Source organism: Rhea pennata, chromosome 28 (genome assembly GCF_028389875.1).
Source record: "Rhea pennata isolate bPtePen1 chromosome 28, bPtePen1.pri, whole genome shotgun sequence".
Classification (NCBI taxonomy): Eukaryota; Metazoa; Chordata; class Aves; order Rheiformes; family Rheidae; genus Rhea; species Rhea pennata.
In genome coordinates, this window is record NC_084690.1 from 4,592,889 (window position 1) to 4,610,020 (window position 17,132).

The 17,132-nt window shown below is 38.6% G+C and overlaps 1 protein-coding gene across 1 annotated transcript in view; it reads left to right on the forward strand.

Moving 5' to 3' along the window:
- Positions 1–6,323: 6,323 nt before the first annotated feature.
- KCNU1 (potassium calcium-activated channel subfamily U member 1) overlaps positions 6,324–17,132 on the forward strand; it is a 49,720-nt gene continuing 38,911 nt past the window's right edge. The window contains exons 1-12 of the mRNA XM_062596671.1: positions 6,324–6,488; positions 7,077–7,193; positions 8,409–8,470; positions 10,442–10,532; positions 11,278–11,389; positions 12,015–12,090; positions 12,531–12,606; positions 12,961–13,131; positions 13,518–13,609; positions 14,165–14,275; positions 15,769–15,874; positions 16,935–17,017. Coding sequence (XP_062452655.1) covers positions 6,324–6,488; positions 7,077–7,193; positions 8,409–8,470; positions 10,442–10,532; positions 11,278–11,389; positions 12,015–12,090; positions 12,531–12,606; positions 12,961–13,131; positions 13,518–13,609; positions 14,165–14,275; positions 15,769–15,874; positions 16,935–17,017 — 1,262 coding nt within the window. The remainder of the gene's footprint in view (positions 6,489–7,076; positions 7,194–8,408; positions 8,471–10,441; positions 10,533–11,277; positions 11,390–12,014; positions 12,091–12,530; positions 12,607–12,960; positions 13,132–13,517; positions 13,610–14,164; positions 14,276–15,768; positions 15,875–16,934; positions 17,018–17,132) is intronic.

Genomic DNA, 17,132 nt, shown 5'->3' on the forward strand with positions numbered 1-17,132 from the left:
CAGTATGTGATAGTCGCATGTTACATCAGGTCCCTTATGGCCATCCTTAATTTGGGAGTGCTACAAAAGCAAGTTTGCATACAAAGGGAGTGACCAACCTCTCTGTGTCAAACTGTGTGACAAATAATGAAGACAATTGAGTATGTTAGGCCATTCCCCAATCTGTAGAGGTAAATCTTTCTATGTGATGGGTGTACATGTGCATGGTTGGTCACAGTATCTGTCAGAGACATTCTTTGTGTTCAAGGTTCATACAGGAGTAAGAGCAGTGATGACCCACAGTTGCACCATCATGGTAAACACAGTTCTTAATAGTGAAGGGATTAAAAAAAAAAAAAAAAAAAAAACTCTGCATACAAGGCAATCAGAGTCAGGAGACCTGCATTCCATTACTGGGTTTTTCAATAGTGAATAGGCATAGAAAAATCTCCCAGCCTCTTGGCAGCTCAGTTTCTATTCTGTAAAAGAAAAATATTGACAAAATTTTTTGTCAGTATACATAAAGCGTTTTTTCAATCTTGGCACTTGGAGGACTAGTACTTAATCAGAGAAATCTTTAGATACTTGTTTGCCTTTATCCTTGAATTTTCTGGTACTGTAAATATGGAAATGCTCTAAAAATTATATGCTTTGGGTAAAGCTGACAGCCTACAAATGCAGGCTAGACAGTCAGAGGAGAGACAGAAAGAGAAACCACTTCATGGAGAGCTTAGAGTTTAATTTGCAGCTACACCACCATCTAAATTAGCTTCAGTGGACTTGTGAAATGTAATCCTATGTCTTGGCATATATTGGTGCCTTGCAGTGAATATCACAGTGATGAAGTGAGCAGAGATCTGGCTTCGAGCTGATATTAGAAGTAAGAACCCTTTAAAACAAACAAACAAAAAGCTGTGGTTAAAAAGATACCCTGAGACATCATCAGCCCAGTTGAGATTTCTACAAGGCAGGTTTGATTGCAGAGTTGTTTGTCACTGCATGTAAATGGAGGATGGCTGAGAGGCTGAAGAGTTTGTGAGACATGGTTTTAATTCCTCTCATCTGCAGACCTCTTGTGCAACTTTGGGGAGGAACAAGAAAATCATGTAATCCTCCTTTTGCTTCACCTCCCTGTCTGGAAAAGATGTGCAGTTTCCCTCCCATGCATGCATGCTCTGAAGATAGGATAGATGCCACTGTGTAGATAGGGATGTGATTTCAGCTAGTAGAGATGAGACCCTGTTACCTGAACTTTGATAAGGCTTGTTGTGGCCTGTCAGTGACTTTACATGTACTAATATAGAATATTATGATAGGAGATTTATCTAGTTGTCTCAAAAACCCTGCATGTAGTGAATGAGCCAAGAAGGATCATCCATTAATGGCAAAGTCTGCATAGGACTGTGGTACTCCTGGAATGTCTAATTATTTCTGGAAGACCAACAAAACACATAACTGCTTAGCTATTCCAGCATACTGGATTATCTGATAACAGATTCCATCTAAACCTAGGCATTTTTCTTGCTTGTACAAAAAAGTACCATGCTGGGTCTGTCGAGAGCTCTACAGTTAACTCCATAATTGTTGTCGATTGTGTGCCACAAATCCCAGCAATTTGTGAACCCTGTGAGGGACATACAGGGGGACAATTCTAATTGCTCCAGGACAGTAGGTTCTTTGGAAACTTCCAGATCTCGGTACTGTTAGCATTTCCTGGCCTGACAGCTATTTGAAGCAAATACATTTGAGCTATAAGTGCAGGTCAATAATTTACCCATTCATTCTGATGGTTGCTGATGGTTCATAATGTTGCTCAGGGTCTGGCTCTATCAGAAAGAAGAACTGCAGGAAGCATAAGGGATTATTATCTTCATCAAGGAGAAAAAAAAGAAATGCTGTAATTAATAAAATATATGTATTATGTAAATAGACTTTCTAGACCATTCATTCTCTTCGTGGGCAGGGTTGATCCTTTGTCACATGCTAAGGGTGTGTCTGGCAGGGTGAGGCTGCATATTAGGCGGAATAATAGACTTTCTGAAAAGATATTAGTGGATTATTTACCTCTTGCTGCAGGTGGCATTAAGATGAGAGGTCCTGGCTGTTGTGCTGTCAATTTGTTTAATGATTATTAGAGGAGCAGGTGATTTCTATTAAAGGGAAGTGACAGACAGTCCATTAGATATAGGTGCATGTTTATTAAATTGGAAGCCTGGAGCAAGCAGCCTGGCTCATTTGCTTCCAAATTCCAGAACAATTTGTTTTATTTTGCACCTGGAAGGTTCAGAGCACGGTGAAAGTAGGAACTACTTGCCAAGTAGGGATAAGAGGAATACTGGATTTGTGCATAGATATTCACTTTCTTGTGAAATGGAGACTGCAGTGGGAAGAAGAGTGGCAAAATGCAGGCTGTAGTACATTGTTTCTCAATTTAATTTCTTAGCTTTCTTACCTAGATAGTCTTGGAAGCAGTGAGAGAGAGGATTTAAGTATTTAATCTTTATGCACAACTGCTTTGTTCAGTCTGTGTGTGTCCCCATTTAATACAAAGATAGGTGATTTCCACTAGGCCCATTTATCCCAGAGTCCTGGGTGTGTTAGTAGCCAGCTGCTCCAGTGGGAGATGTAAGTTCTTCTCTAATTGTTCACTACAGAGAGAATCTACCCAAAGGAGACATTTATTACAGTCCTTGTGAATCAACTATTGGTTTGTGGTCTGAAGGAGCAGAATTTATCTCTCTTTTTAATCCAGTCTAATGTGACTATGGATGTTCTCATTACCTAGAGAGAAGTTTAATCTTTTCAGGAAATGTCTCCCCAGTTCAGTGCCTCTCTTATCCTTCTTTCCTCTCAAACTGATGCACTTCAAAATCAAATCTTTCCCGTCACAGATATAACATAGTAAGCTTAGCGCTCTATCCACCCACATTAGCCAGATCTTCACTGGGATAATGCATCGGGTTCTGGTGCTTGCAGATCAAAGAGGATGCTAAAAAATTGGAAAGGTTTGTAGGAGCCGTATAAATGATTCAGGGTCTGGGAAACATGTTTCTAGTGAAAGAGGTAAGGAGCTTGATCCCTTTAGGCTATCAAAGAGGAAATAGAGAGAATACCCCATCACAATGTGCAAGCTCAAATACAGAGAAGATTATTTCTGATATTAGATGCCAGCCAGCAGAAAAGATACAGTAATATTTGGCTGGAAGGTCAAGATGTAGTTTTCACTGGAAACTGGAACTAGCATAGGAGTTATGGCGGGGGGAGTAGTGCAAGTTTTCAGGGTAAGGATAATTAGCCTTTGGAAGAATTTACCATCAGGATAATGAATTGGGAAAATCCAGAGCATGAGCTTAATTTAGGAAGTCTATAATGATTGCTGGTGGAGAGTGTTATTTTATTATACTGACTACAGAAACTAGCTAAGTGATATGCCAGAATGGGCACTGTAAACACCCATCTTAGAGGCAGCAGCCAAGCATCATACAGATTTGTTGCAGTGGAATTCGTCTGGCTGCAAAACAGAGCAGTGTAAGCATAAGCCTCTATGCTTACTCAAACTCCGGAAGTCAGGTTCCCTGCTAGTTCCATTTTTGGCCTTAATTTTTTCTCTCAGGTTTTTCTACCTGCGAAATGTTGATACGACTGAGCTATTTGCTGTCAGTTGACAGGTGTGGAACTCACCATGTTCATAAAGCAATCTGAATGTAAGTATCACTATTTTTGCACAGGAAATGGGCAAAGTGTTATGTCTCTTGGTGAATTTCCACTCTGTATTTAATTATATAGGTGTGCATCAATAGAGGTAAACTTTGATTTAGTCAAATGAAAGAAAATAAAACAGAAGTCTGCTCTCTGCTGCATGTTGCCTTTCCTGGCTTATGTATCTTTCACTGCAGAGACAAGGCAGTCTGCTATTGCATGCTAATAAATCATTTTCTTTCTGCAGCTCTGTACTCTTGTTGAGTGGTTGTGGTTTGTGAATGACCTGTTTCTGTTCTGGGGACAGCTGGACTTAGAAATGAGCTACAAGTTATGGTAAGCTGATCTTTTACCAATCCTGGCTCAGCAACAGCAAACAAAATGGGCAAAGTCTGCCATCTTCAGTCAAACCCTTCCTACAGCAGCAGAGGAGAGAGATGCAGAGAAGAGTTTGCACCTCAGAAAGGGATTTGAGACAGAGCAGGGACTAAGTGTAAGAAATATACTACAATAGCAGTAGATGAGGAACTTTCTATTTCTGAAGTGGGAATTTCTGCAGGATGAGAGAGACAACTCTGCTATCACTAGTTTATGGGGAGAGTAAGTATTGTGGCATGACTGATCACTGCAGCCTTAAACCCTGCTTTCTGTGACAGAGCTAAGAGCAGCGGAGTTCCAACCTGCTACCTTAACCTCAAGGCTTTATCTTGTCTTAAGAACTTTTTAGCTTGTCTAAAACTGCTTTCATGAACAGTCCTAGAAAGTGTCTGGCATCATTTTTTACTGAGATAGTGGATGGAGAGCTCTATAACAGTCTTTATTACTTCCTTTGCCTGTATTATGCTCTTGACTTGCACAGATGCTTCAATATGTTGTTTTGTTGATAGTAGACCTCATACGTGCCATTTCAGAGAAGGTCCAGAGCCTCAGACAGCCCTGTTTTCAGACTTAGACTATCCCACAACTGCCAGTCCTGGGTCAGAAAAGCTTAGCTTTAAGAGGTGGTAAGAATACAGCCAAATTTAACATGTGCAAGTAAAACCCAGTTACACCAGGATAGAAAAGAAAAATTCCTCACTTTAGAACATTTTTTTTCCCCCTCCCTTTGGGAATGTGTTTAAAATTCTTTCTGTTCTTGGTTCAGGCATTCTGGAGCCTTAGATGAGGAGGTGACTGTAATTGTGGTGTATTAATCTCCATGAAAACATAAGTAATGATTCTACCAGTTGACAAACTGTCCCCACAACCACCCTTACCATTCAAAATGTACCCTACTGGTTCCAATCATTCACAGGCCCCTCTGACACTCATCTTGAGAGAAAAGTGGAGGGCAGGCATTATGTATTACTGTATTTAAAGACTACTGTAATGTGGGGTTTTTGTTTTGGTTTGGTTTTCTTTGCCTTCCAGCTGAGAATTTGTTGTGCTGTTATTTCATCATTCTTCCCCTGCCCCAGGCATGCATTTTCCCAATTCAGGCAAAATCACTACGTCCACACTCAACTGTCCTGATTGCATGAAGAAGAGTCTGATTGCATTGTTCATGTGCAATGTTTGCTTAAAAAAAAACAAAACTTCAAAACTTTGTTAGACCTAAAGCTTTTGATGAAATTCTGTTTCAGTAGAAAGGGGGAAGGTTACTGAGTAAGCTGGTGGCATCTGATCCCATTGCTACCACACCAGCTGTGAATGGGACAGCGGACAGCTAGACCTGCAAGGTGTGAGGTGCAAGCTGAAATCTTTTTATTCAGTGATTTGTGGGAGATAGCTTACTGTGCTGCTCTGCTTTGTTTTCCTCTTTGTCCAAGGTTGCAGTGACTCTGGGAAGTGAGGTGGTTTTATATACTGGGATGCAAAGGTAACGTGGCTCAAAGGAAATGCTTCACCTGCAGACATGGAAGTGAGTTTGTCTCAAGTTGATTATGTTCCTATCCCAAAAAACTTTGACATATCTCACTAAACTCTTCTGATTAAGAAATTTATCAATCTAGGAAAGAAAGAGAGGGGAATCCAATGAAATGAAGGCAGTAGAGGAAAGATATAATTCTTCACTAACAATTGGGCACTGACAGAGACAAAAGTATTAGTCTAAGTGCATCTTCAGATTCATCTGAGCAGTCTTATTTCGCTTATTCATTGTTACCATTGCAACCCTTATCAAAGCATCTACTTTCTCAGTGCTATGGTGTCTTGCGTATATTTGTTTGTGAACAATAGAGGGACTTGATTCAAAAGCAAAATGGAAATTCCCAAGGGGAGAGAGTCCTGCAGTATGTGCATATAGCAGGTCTCATGAAAGGAAGCATAATCTTGATAGTCTTGAATCTCACCTGTGAGTCTTTGTGGGTCTAAATTAAGAAAATTATTTATAAATGAGTGAATTTGTGCACAAGCTGGCTCTATAAATTAAAATGTTTCTGAGAAAAAAGTGCTGTGATGCAGTTCTAGCTTAAAACCCTTATTCAAATCTTTCCATTTTTGAGGGAGTCCATTTCCATTATCCTATGTTATCATTGACATCATGATGGACAGCACAAATACTGATGTCATTGCAGTGTCACAAAAGCAGTGGGTGTTCTAGAAGGTCAGGACTGAGCAGTTAAGGAAGCTGGGGAGGGAGAAGGCAAAACAAGGTGATTCATAATATGATAGGGAAATTTGGCCTTACTGGTGCACTATATTTTCAGCTGTCTTTTATTGTACCATCCTTGTTCATTTTTTTGGGAGGCATGTTTACCATACTGGCTTTCAGGTTAGCCAAATATGCTTATGGATTCATCCTAGAGCAAATCTGGAGGAATAAGGTAAAGGCACAGTCTTTCTGAAATAGCTTGTATTTTGTGTGTTGATATGAGAATGCAAGAGTCAAGAAAATTTTTTTAGGTTCTTTTTTATGTTGAAGTAATACTCAAAGTCTGTACTGTCTGTTGTAGAGCACTGAACATGGCATGCTCAGGGAAAGTTTGGTCTGGAGAAACTTGAGGGTATTGGTTTTACCTCCAAGATGATTACTTTTGCAAGATTAGTGTTTTGGATATTATTGTCCTGCTTTTGAGAGGAGGAGGCAAGAGTGGTTTTATCAATGTAGATACTACAAGCCATGCAAATACATACATACAGAAACCTCAGCACCTATATATGCATAAGATAAACACAGATGCACACAAAACCACTGTAATGCTTGCCATTTCAATAATGATCACAATTATCCACACTTGCGTATGACCTGTCAGTTCTAAATGCACAGGTTCTTAGGTGTAAAAACACCGTATCTCTTGCACATTCTTACTCTGACCCCTGTGTTAGATTTGGTTGTGTCCGGATCTGGTGGCATTAGCCACCCTGAGAAACAGAGTCTGATAAGCCCAAGGATAACAGTCTATTTGCTTCTTTGTCAGGACAAAGATGTCTGGTGGCCTTACCAAAGGAAACAAAGCTCAGTCTACTGGATAAGAATCTTCTATACACAAGTGGAAATGATGCTATCAGCTCAAACATCTATGGGGCGTGTGCTGGTCAGTAGATGGGCTCGCATTGTGTACTAGTTCCTCTGAGAACATCAAGGCACAGTGAAAACACAAGCATATGCCAGATTTTGCAGTTCAGATGATCCACTTCAGACTTTTCCCTAATAGAAGTGTATTTGACCTGGAGAAGTGCTTTGGAAAGTCTTCCTAAGCAGAGCAAAAATGATAAAATGGCTGAGACATTTGTCTGAGTCTGGTTATAGACAGATTGCTGGGTTTGGTTACACAACTTCCATCTTGTGGATAATTATAGAGGCTCAGCACTGTACTTGCTTGATGCTTACTCTTTCAACCATGGCTACTAAAATGGGAACCATTTAGAAAGGTATTGATGAAGATGATTTTTATTTTAAATGCATGTCCAGTGGGTTGAGAGTGCCATCTTCCTTCACCAGAAGAATGCCAGATGGTAATGATCTTTGTAAACAGAGGTGACTAGGAAGGCTGTAAATGAAGTGAATTCAAACATGTACCCTAAATATTATACCTTTTTTTGGGGAGAGCTTCCTAACTCTATCCAATTCCTGAACACAAAGAAATCATGGGTAGGATCTTAGCCCTGTATTGCACACAATCGTTATCCTAAGTGCAACTGGAACTCAGACAGCTGCAGAAATGGATTTAGTGTTTTTTCACCTTATCTTCAGCACAAGTAATTTGAAGTTTAAGTTGGACAAACACTGAAAAGCCAAGCAAAAGATATAACCAAAACAGCACAGAAAAGACAATCCATCACAATCTCACCTCAGTGCCTTTGGTGTTGGGACAAATTACTGCCAATGACACTTCTCAACAGAACTTAATTATCTTTTTTTTATATGAGCTTCCTTCTGTATATTGGATTTTGATGGCTGCAAGTGAATGAGCAGCTTATCACATAGGTCTGATCCTCCAGCCTTTCACAGTTACAGCTAATCAGCTGGAGTTGTATGGGAATAACTAGGTCAACTGGACCCAGCCCTCAGAAACAGCAAATCAGTGTGGCGGTGTTGATTTATGTTGGTTGAGCTCTTGGTTCACTGTATGTAGGCCTAACATCCCTTTTCTGGGATTGCTACAGTATAGGTAACAGAATGTTGTTCCTTCTGCCTCCGCCATAAGTTGGAGACAAACTGTAAAAGCGTGATATTAGTTGTGGATTTGAAACCTGTGTTACTACAAGGGTAAACCTCACACCATCCTCTTTGATGCCTATGTTTTCAGGTGATATTGGTGTTTCTTCTGAATATTGGCTCACTCATAATTTATTTTGTCGACCTTGCTGAGTAAGTAGATTCCTGAAGTTTATCCAAAATGTTTGTTTAAACAAGCTGTGGAAGCCCAAGCTGATGTGCTTTCTTAAGAGTAGTTTTGTGACCACAGATATTAGTCAGAGGAGCCTGTGGGTACAGTTACCTGATAGGCCCCTTCGAGCTCTGTGGGGTGTTGGCTACGTATCTGTTCCATTAAGATCCCAAAACTTCCCAGGGATTACAGTTACTTAAAAAGCATACCTTTGCCATAACTGCATGATAGCAGCAGACTGTGTAGTGCATGTAGCTAGAAAATGCAGCCAGGAAGGGAAAGGTGCCTTACATATCTTTCTCTTATAGCAATTTGGGGGGTATTTTATTTCTTTGTTTTGGGCCAGGAGAGAGGGTGATGTTCAGGTGTGTGGCTGTTTTCTGTGTGTGCTTCCCCCAACACACCTTCAAAGCTGGGTTCTCAGAAGAAATGAAGGACAGATTTCCAAGTACTACAGCTGGAAACATTTTGAAAATGGTCTGGTATCCATTTTGATAAATACATTTTCAAAAGCATTCAAAGCTCAGCTGTTCCTATTGCAATATTTAGAGAATGCTAGGCTTTTAATAAAGCTCATAATCCACTACCCAAAACTCCTCTGAAAGTCTAGCCATCTATTTTTGGTACCTAAATGGGAACAGAGCTCTCCTATAAAATCCAACCTTCAGTAAATGATTTGATGGGAATAAAATAACAAGACTGAGTAGAAAAGTATGCTATGGCCTCTATCAGTCTTCACCTGAATACATATATTTTGTAGATTGTGCTCAACAGTAAAAGGATGTTAATATGGAAAACCCTTTGATCAATTTAATATGCCAGAGCATTGTTCTCAGAGGTTTGCTTAGACTAGTGCATAACATTGGAAAAATAAAATGGATTCATAAAATGAGATAAATATAAAAGCTATGGAGCAGTCTGAACTGAATTCAACCAGCATGGGTAAACCTGAGAATCAGAATAAGAGCAATCTAATACTATGTTTAATCTCAAGACCTTATAAATCTGACAAACAGCTAGAAATAGCTTCAGAAAGGAAAGGGCTTCTTTCTAAGGAGCAAACAGGCAGTTAATCTTATTCACACACACTTCTTTCCATGAATAGCATTACACCCCACACATTACACCTGAGCTGACCTATGGGACTAGATTACTTAGTTCTGTTTCTCCCTTTAAAATACTCCCTATCCCTAACTCACAGTCAGCATGAAATGGACAGTATGTCAGCAAGTACAGGTGAGAATCTACCCAGTTGCCTTTTGAGCTACTGTCAAAATTCTTTGTTGGATGAGGTGATGCCAGCTGGAAAAATTATTCCCTCAGCTTTCCACTGCTGGATTTTACCACCTGCATCCATCTTCACTGTAACTCTTTGTTTTCAGCACTCTGTAAGTCTGTTTCAGGCAAGGTCAGTGGAGCTGGCCTAGGAAGTTTAATTAAATGTTTTAAACTATCCTGGCTGATTTTACCAGAAACTAGCTAGTGCTTTAAACTGATCTCTTGGCAGATAGATGTCCATGTTCAGTAGGGCTTCAGTAGGAAATAGCTGCAGGAACAGTCTCTTCCTCTGACTAAGCTGAGTGCAGAAGAGGATACTTGTCCGCAGAAGAAAGGTGCTCCTGGAGAAGTTGATAGGAGGATTTGCTTAAATACTCCTTAAATGTATAAGAACCGAACCTTCTAGTATAAAGTGCAAGATAGATGATAAAATAATGTCGTGTTTTAGTATATTTGCTAATGCCAATAAAAATCTGCTATTAACATTTTCTCTAACCCACTGAAGAAGTAGTGATTTAAATTACACAGAATTGTGAATACTTTCAACTTCTAGTTTAGTGAATGTTTCATAATCAAAATAAAAAAGCTAGCTGTCATTTTATAGCCCATCTATTGTTGTGTTTGTTCTTGCCTTTCTCTCCTTTGACTGACTGTGATTTCTATTTCCCCACTAGAACAGAGGATTTCAAGATCTCTTTTTCAGACAGCATCCTTTTTATAGATACAGGCTTCAATGCTTTCTTCCTGCTTTACTTTGGATTACGGGTAAGGGCATTTTAGGAGAAAGGTGAGTTCAAAATACCTGTTAGGGAACAGTTTATCTATATGAGACAACAGATGCTCTAAAGTGTGCTGTTTGATTGCCTTAGCTTAATTCAGAGCTGCCCTATTTTTTCAGCCTCTCTTTTAATTGCTTTCTTTTAAGAATCTGTTTATTTTCCAGCATTTTGCCAGCATTTGCCATCACACATTAGCTGTTTCTTTAAACCACTCAATTAAGTAGCCAGGTCTCTGTTCTGCTTATCTTGAATTGCTAGCTGGATAGCTGAATAGCTATCTTGGATAGCTAGCTGTGTGCCATCTGTTAAAATGCCACTAGTGGTACTGTTGTGAAATACATTTTGATCCTAGCTTTTGGCATTAGAATTTTTGGCCAAGTTATTAGAAAGCAGGATTTTTCCTGTGATGATTTTAGGTAATAAGAATGGAGTCCTGCCTGTCCCTGGATTTTATACTGATCCTTTAGAACAATAGAGAAAGGTACCCTAGAAAAAAGATGGAATGGGCAGTTGAGAGAAGAGAACAGAAAGATCTTTGGGTCCAGCCTGCCATTATGTTCTCAGGGCTTCAGCCCAAGCCTTTCTGAAACAAAACAGAAGCCTTCAGTGGGTGTCCACAGAATCCAAAAAAAGCAGGCTGCAAAAATGAGTCTCTTCCTCAGAAAGCCTTCTTGCTCTGTTGAGACCAAGATCACCCAGCTTTCATGCTTTTTGATGTTATTCATCTTTAGTTGGTGGCAGCAGATGACAAGCTGAGGTTCTGGCTTGAGCTGAATTCTCTTGTGGATTTCTTCACCATTCCTCCAGTTTTTGTTTCCTATTATTTAAAGAAGAATTGGCTTGGTAAGTGAGACTTGGAGATCCTGCTCTCCATCCGTGTTATTCTGCATCTTACACCAATGCTAATTTAGTTTATTTTAACTTGCAAACACTTTGACTAACAACCACTACAAAAAATATTCTTTGTAAATGGGAGCAAAATTATGCCTTGCTGATAAAATCTCTTAAAATTTGAGAGGCTTGTGAATTACCAAGCACTGCCTCTGTTCTGTTTATCTGCCTGCCTGGGTTTTAATGCCTTACCCATCACTGTACTTCCCCAAATGGTACTGGAGTTATTCAGAAGGGAAGTAAAGATAGTACTCTGTTTTTGTGAATGACTTTCATACATGCTCTGGGGTCTATAGTCCAGTGGACATTATGTCGCTTAATCTCTCAGGTTGTAGCTCAAACTGCATTTCTTAATTTTTCTTGTAATTCAAGGCCTTTTTTGAGGACATAAATGGAAATCTAGCAGCAAAAGGCCCTGAATACAGAGCAATGCTATCCTCTCATGTCAGGTTTAATGTAGAATCTACTATAAATATGTGGAAAACAAAACATGCATGTCTAAACTTATTTGCATACCTGTAAACACTCTGCCTCTAGATGCAGATTTTTTTTTTTGTCCTCTTTGACTTTTCTGCAGGTTTGCGTTTTTTGAGAGCTCTTAGGTTGTTAGAACTTCCCCGAATACTACAGTTCCTCAGGATCACCAAGAACAAGTAAGTCAAAGCTGTCACCAAGTACAATTGGAAGTGTAATGTTCTCCTTGATGTCTGTATTTTGGTCAACTCTGGTAATACAGGAAAATAGTATTGCTTATGGAAATAAACTGATTATCAATGATGTTTGACTAGAAATTAGAAAAAGTTTTGTAACTATTAGCTGTGTGAGACTCTGGAAAAAATAAATGGGAATCATACATCCAAGAACTCTTAAAAGTTTTGAAGTTTGATAAAGATCAAAAATGAGATTATTTGACATGTTGCCTATGATAGAAAAGCTGAATGTAGGAAGATTTTTTTCTAATTTTAAATCCTTCTTAAGTAGTGTTACATACATGAGAAGGGCTTTCTTTGCGCAAAGGTGGTGTTATGTAGGAAATTTTGACTCTTGCAGAGATATCTTAAAAGCTCTGGGCTTTTCCATTTTCCATCTCTAGTTATTCAATCAAGCTCTCCAAACTCTTTGCTGTATTTCTCAGCACCTGGCTCACAGCTGCAGGATTTATTCACCTGGTATGTACAATCAGTTACACATCCTCCCTTGTTGCCTTAAATCAGTATTACTGTGTGAGCTTTGGATGTATGTTTTCCCTAAGGAGGTTGGCCTTCTCTGGTGGGGGTGGGGAGAAAAACAGTTTTGTTGTGTCAGGACAAAGCATGATTTAAGCCAGTACGGTTTACTTCGCTATGTTGCCAGACAGAGTTGCAAGGCCTCATTTTCTGGTAGTGAGTCACTTCTACAGTAATTATAATAGTGCCAATTTTTCTTTATTAAATAATAGTCAGAGATGGACCCAAATCAGCCCCCTTGATTCAATCCTTCTTTAAACTTTTCTCTCACTTCTTTCTTCTTTGTCCCTTGGACAGGTAGAAAACAATGGAGATCCGTGGGTCCACCCTGGAAATTCCCAGGCCCTCAGCTATTTCAATTGCATGTACCTAGTAATGGTGACTATGTCCACTGTTGGTTATGGTGATATTGTGGTTCAAACAGCCCTGGGTCGAACCTTCATTATTTTCTTCATCATTGGGGGTTTGGTAAGAAACCTTTATTCCTTTTCTGGAAAGGATGGATGGGGACAGAGAGTAAACAGTGATGTCACGAAAGAATTTGAGCTTAGCAGAGTTCCAGCAGCGATTATGCACAGACATAGTTTTAATGTGAAGTACTTACTGGCATGGCTGTAGAGTAATTTTGTCCTCTAAGAGCTGGTAAGGCTTCTATTATTTCTTCCTGAGGCTACAAACACTTGACTGAACGAGAGCCAAAATAATGGACAAAAAGAATCTAAGGTGACAATGATTTTAGGAATCCAAAGTAAATTTGTAATTGTTATTCCACACAATTTAAATTCTCAAATTAATTTGTCATAACTAGGATAGGTGGAAGTGAATGAGAGATGTGATATTTCTTGTTGTCTTAGGTGCTGTTTGCAAATTTTATCCCTGAAGTTGTGGAAATTGTTGAAAGCCATAAAAGTTACAAATCTTCCTATGAAGTTGTGAATGGGAAAAAGTAAGTATAATTGCTATTTGCATTTGCTAAATAAAAATCAGATCAGTTATTAGGTTGGGGAGCTTCCTGTAATAGTTCAAATCAAATCCTGGAACTTACTCTTGGTTGATCCTTGCCTCAAAAGTGTCTCAGCAGACCTTGTCAATATCACCCTTCAGCATAGGCTTTATATTCAAAGGAAGAAAGAAGCTAGCTGATGTAGTAGATCTCTTCAATTTCTAAATTAGGCTATTTTACTGGCTTTTTTTGCCAGCTAGGATTGGGCAGATTAGGTACAAGCTTTACAGTGCTTTAAGAAGTTCCTTCTATGACTCACCTTTCCTTTTATAATCTACTGTTCAGTAGTTCCAACAATTACAGTTCCTTTCCAAAATAATTTCTGAGGTACATGGTCATGATGGATGAAATTACCATCAAGTCAAAGACACAAACTGATGTCTTCTGCAGTATTTGGTTTAATAACCAACAAGCAGACATACAATGTCATACAATATCAAATTTGTAACAATCACTCCACTGTTTTCAGAGTCTCAAATCTTGTTTGATCTCCTGTAGCTATGTTGTTGTCTGCGGTAATATCACTCTGGAGAGTGTTACTACTTTTCTACAAGACTTCTTGCTTCAGGACAAGGGAAATGTTTGCACAGAAATCCTTTTTCTGGGAGAGTAAGTATCTATGTTTCTCTGAAACAATTCACATTCATTCTTTTAGGGGAAATGTAGGAGGTCTGAAAGCAAAGGAGAGCCGTGCTGTATAGCTAATTAATAGCTGTTACAAAACAAACTGGGGAATGAGACTTTTATGCTGGAATGTTCATGATAAAATGTTTTCTGTTTTGATTACTTGAAGAATCCTCTGTAAATTGCGTAGTAAACTGGGTTTCCCTGAGATATTCAACTTTAAGTTTTGCCAAATCTGGCAGTCAATTAATTATCAGCTGTCTCATTTTTAATACTTTTTTATTCTGTGTAAGAGGAAATTTGTAACTTCTACTTAAATCATACTGGGGTATGGCAAAGGGAGGAGAATAAAACCACTTTTCTATGGCAAAAAAAAAAAAAAAAATCAGGCATCCAAACAAGCAGTCTTGTCGGATCCTCTTCTTCCACTTGGCTGAAACTATTAGACATGTTTCTGAAAGCAGAAGCTTCAGAGGTAGGTGATGTCTAGGTGCGCAAACATGATTTTGCCTTGGAATGCAGTGATGGTGGGGTAAGAGGTAAGCAGAATATTACAGGCATTTCTTTTGAAATACTGTGACATTCCATTCTGAGAGAGCTATTGAATTGAGGGTGCATGGAAATAAGGTACAGGAAAGGTTCAAAGACAAGAAAAAATGCTTTAGAGGAAGAGATGCAGAGTTCAGTCTGTTTAGCTTAACAGAAAGATGATTGGGAGTTGGCTTGGCTGAAGTTACTAAGTAGCTTCACATCCAGTAGAAAAATCCTTTTAAATATAGAATACACATATACAGACACAAAAAACCCTAATGACTAGTATTTGAAGGCAAACTCAAGCAAGAAACAAGGCATGTATTTTCAAGAGTGAAAAGTGATTAACAGTCACTGGGACAAACTGCTTAGAGTTGATGAATTCTGCCACTCTTGTCTTTAAATCAAGATTGGGTATCTTCCTACAGGGTATTCTTTATTACTAGGCTTAATGTAGGAATATCTTGACAATGTTATTTATAGTCATATAGTGTCACAGAAGTTCATATATGAAATATAATTTACATAAATTGAACAGAGAATAACACTTGATTTGGGAAGAAAAAGTTCAGCAGTTCCATGTGAACATAGAATGCAAAAACAAACCCTAGGAAGTGTCATTTCCGGACTCTCACGGAGTAACAGTGAGCTGCAAAATTAGAGTTGCATGGATGATTATGGAATGATACTCATGAAAAATCAATGACCTTAGCAAAAGACAGGAAAAATCTAGGAAACATTTCCATGACTGTTAAGTTTTTTAAAAGGCTTGTTTTCATTAAAATCCAAATTGTACACTTTAACTGAGCTAACAAAATTCCCATAGTTTTTTTTTTTTTTTTATAACCTGCAAGTAATTATGGCAATGGCTTCTCTGAGAAACAGAATTGAAGAGAATACAATTATTAGAGAATGGATTTTTTTGTCTTGTTGTTTCTGTTGAATAGGTCTCTTCCTAGTCTGGAGCTGGAAGCTGTATTCAAATGTTATTCAGCCTACACTACTTTCTTTTATGGCTCTGCACTGAACTTCGAAGATCTAAAGAGAGTTCGGGTAGGAACTTTATCATTTTCCCTTTCTGATTGATGAACCAATCTCGCGAAAATCATGTCCCTTATGAAAGGGTGCATCAGCTGCATTTACTCACTTCATGTTGAGATTTACACTTCAATAGCTCCCTTTATTTTGGAGCTACCTTTTACATATCAGCGTATCACTCATGGGAAGTGAGAATGCAAGGACTGGGCTATAAATTTTTCAAGCACCAAAAAAAGAAAAAATAAAGGACAAAGTCAAACTGATGAAGTGATTTTAATAAATATTATGGAATGCAGGAATAAATGTTATGGAATATTATGGAATGCAGCTTTTCTGGAAATTTTATTTAAATTATTGGAACAGCTCTCACTTAGCCCTCTTTTAAGTATGATTCATGTTTGAGTTTCATCCATAGATGACCAGAAAAGAAGAGACATCATACTTTAAAATACTGAAGACTCAGTAAAATATCTCAGGGGGAACAAAGGACATGGACCTGAATTCAAAAACAAAACAAAAAAAATTGAAAAAACAAAACAAAACATAAACCACTAATTTAACTATGGTTTCTACTTGTTAGTGACCTGTGTTAGTGGTTCTCCATCCAGTTCACAGAAGACTATAAAACACTGCCATAAATGAAACTATTCTTTGTTAAAACTTCACTGCAAGCTCTAATACCAGTTAGATGACAGAGATGGAGCTCTTCTGATCTGCCTAAGCATTGACCCATGAAGTACTTTGACTGGACTTCACCGAGGATGAATATAACACTGCTGCCTATTTTGTAACCTCTTCTAGGAAGATTTTAGCACAAGAAGCTATAAATTTCATGTATTTCAGCACTTTGAAAATCGATATATGTATTATGTACTTTATCTACTGCTTGATTGGAACATTAAGGCTCCGAATTACATCATTCCCATAACATTTGGGCATGTGTACAACTCTAAAGTAGTAGGATCGTGATGTCTTTAGTTATTATCATGCCTAAAATCGTATCAGCTCACTGTGGGAGATTATTCTACTTCATATGAGATTAAACCCTATACAACTTTTCTTTCTTGGGATATAGATGGGGTCTGCAAGTGCCTGCCTGATTCTAGCAGATGTTAACTCTCTACAACCTTATACTGAAGATACTTCCAATATCATGAGGTAGGATGAGATGCTCCAGTGCTTTTGTTCTCTACATGATTAATATCAACAATGATACAGTGCGTCTGGCAGAGGAGCATATTTGTCTTGTCATGTTCTTTCAGTCAGGAGAATT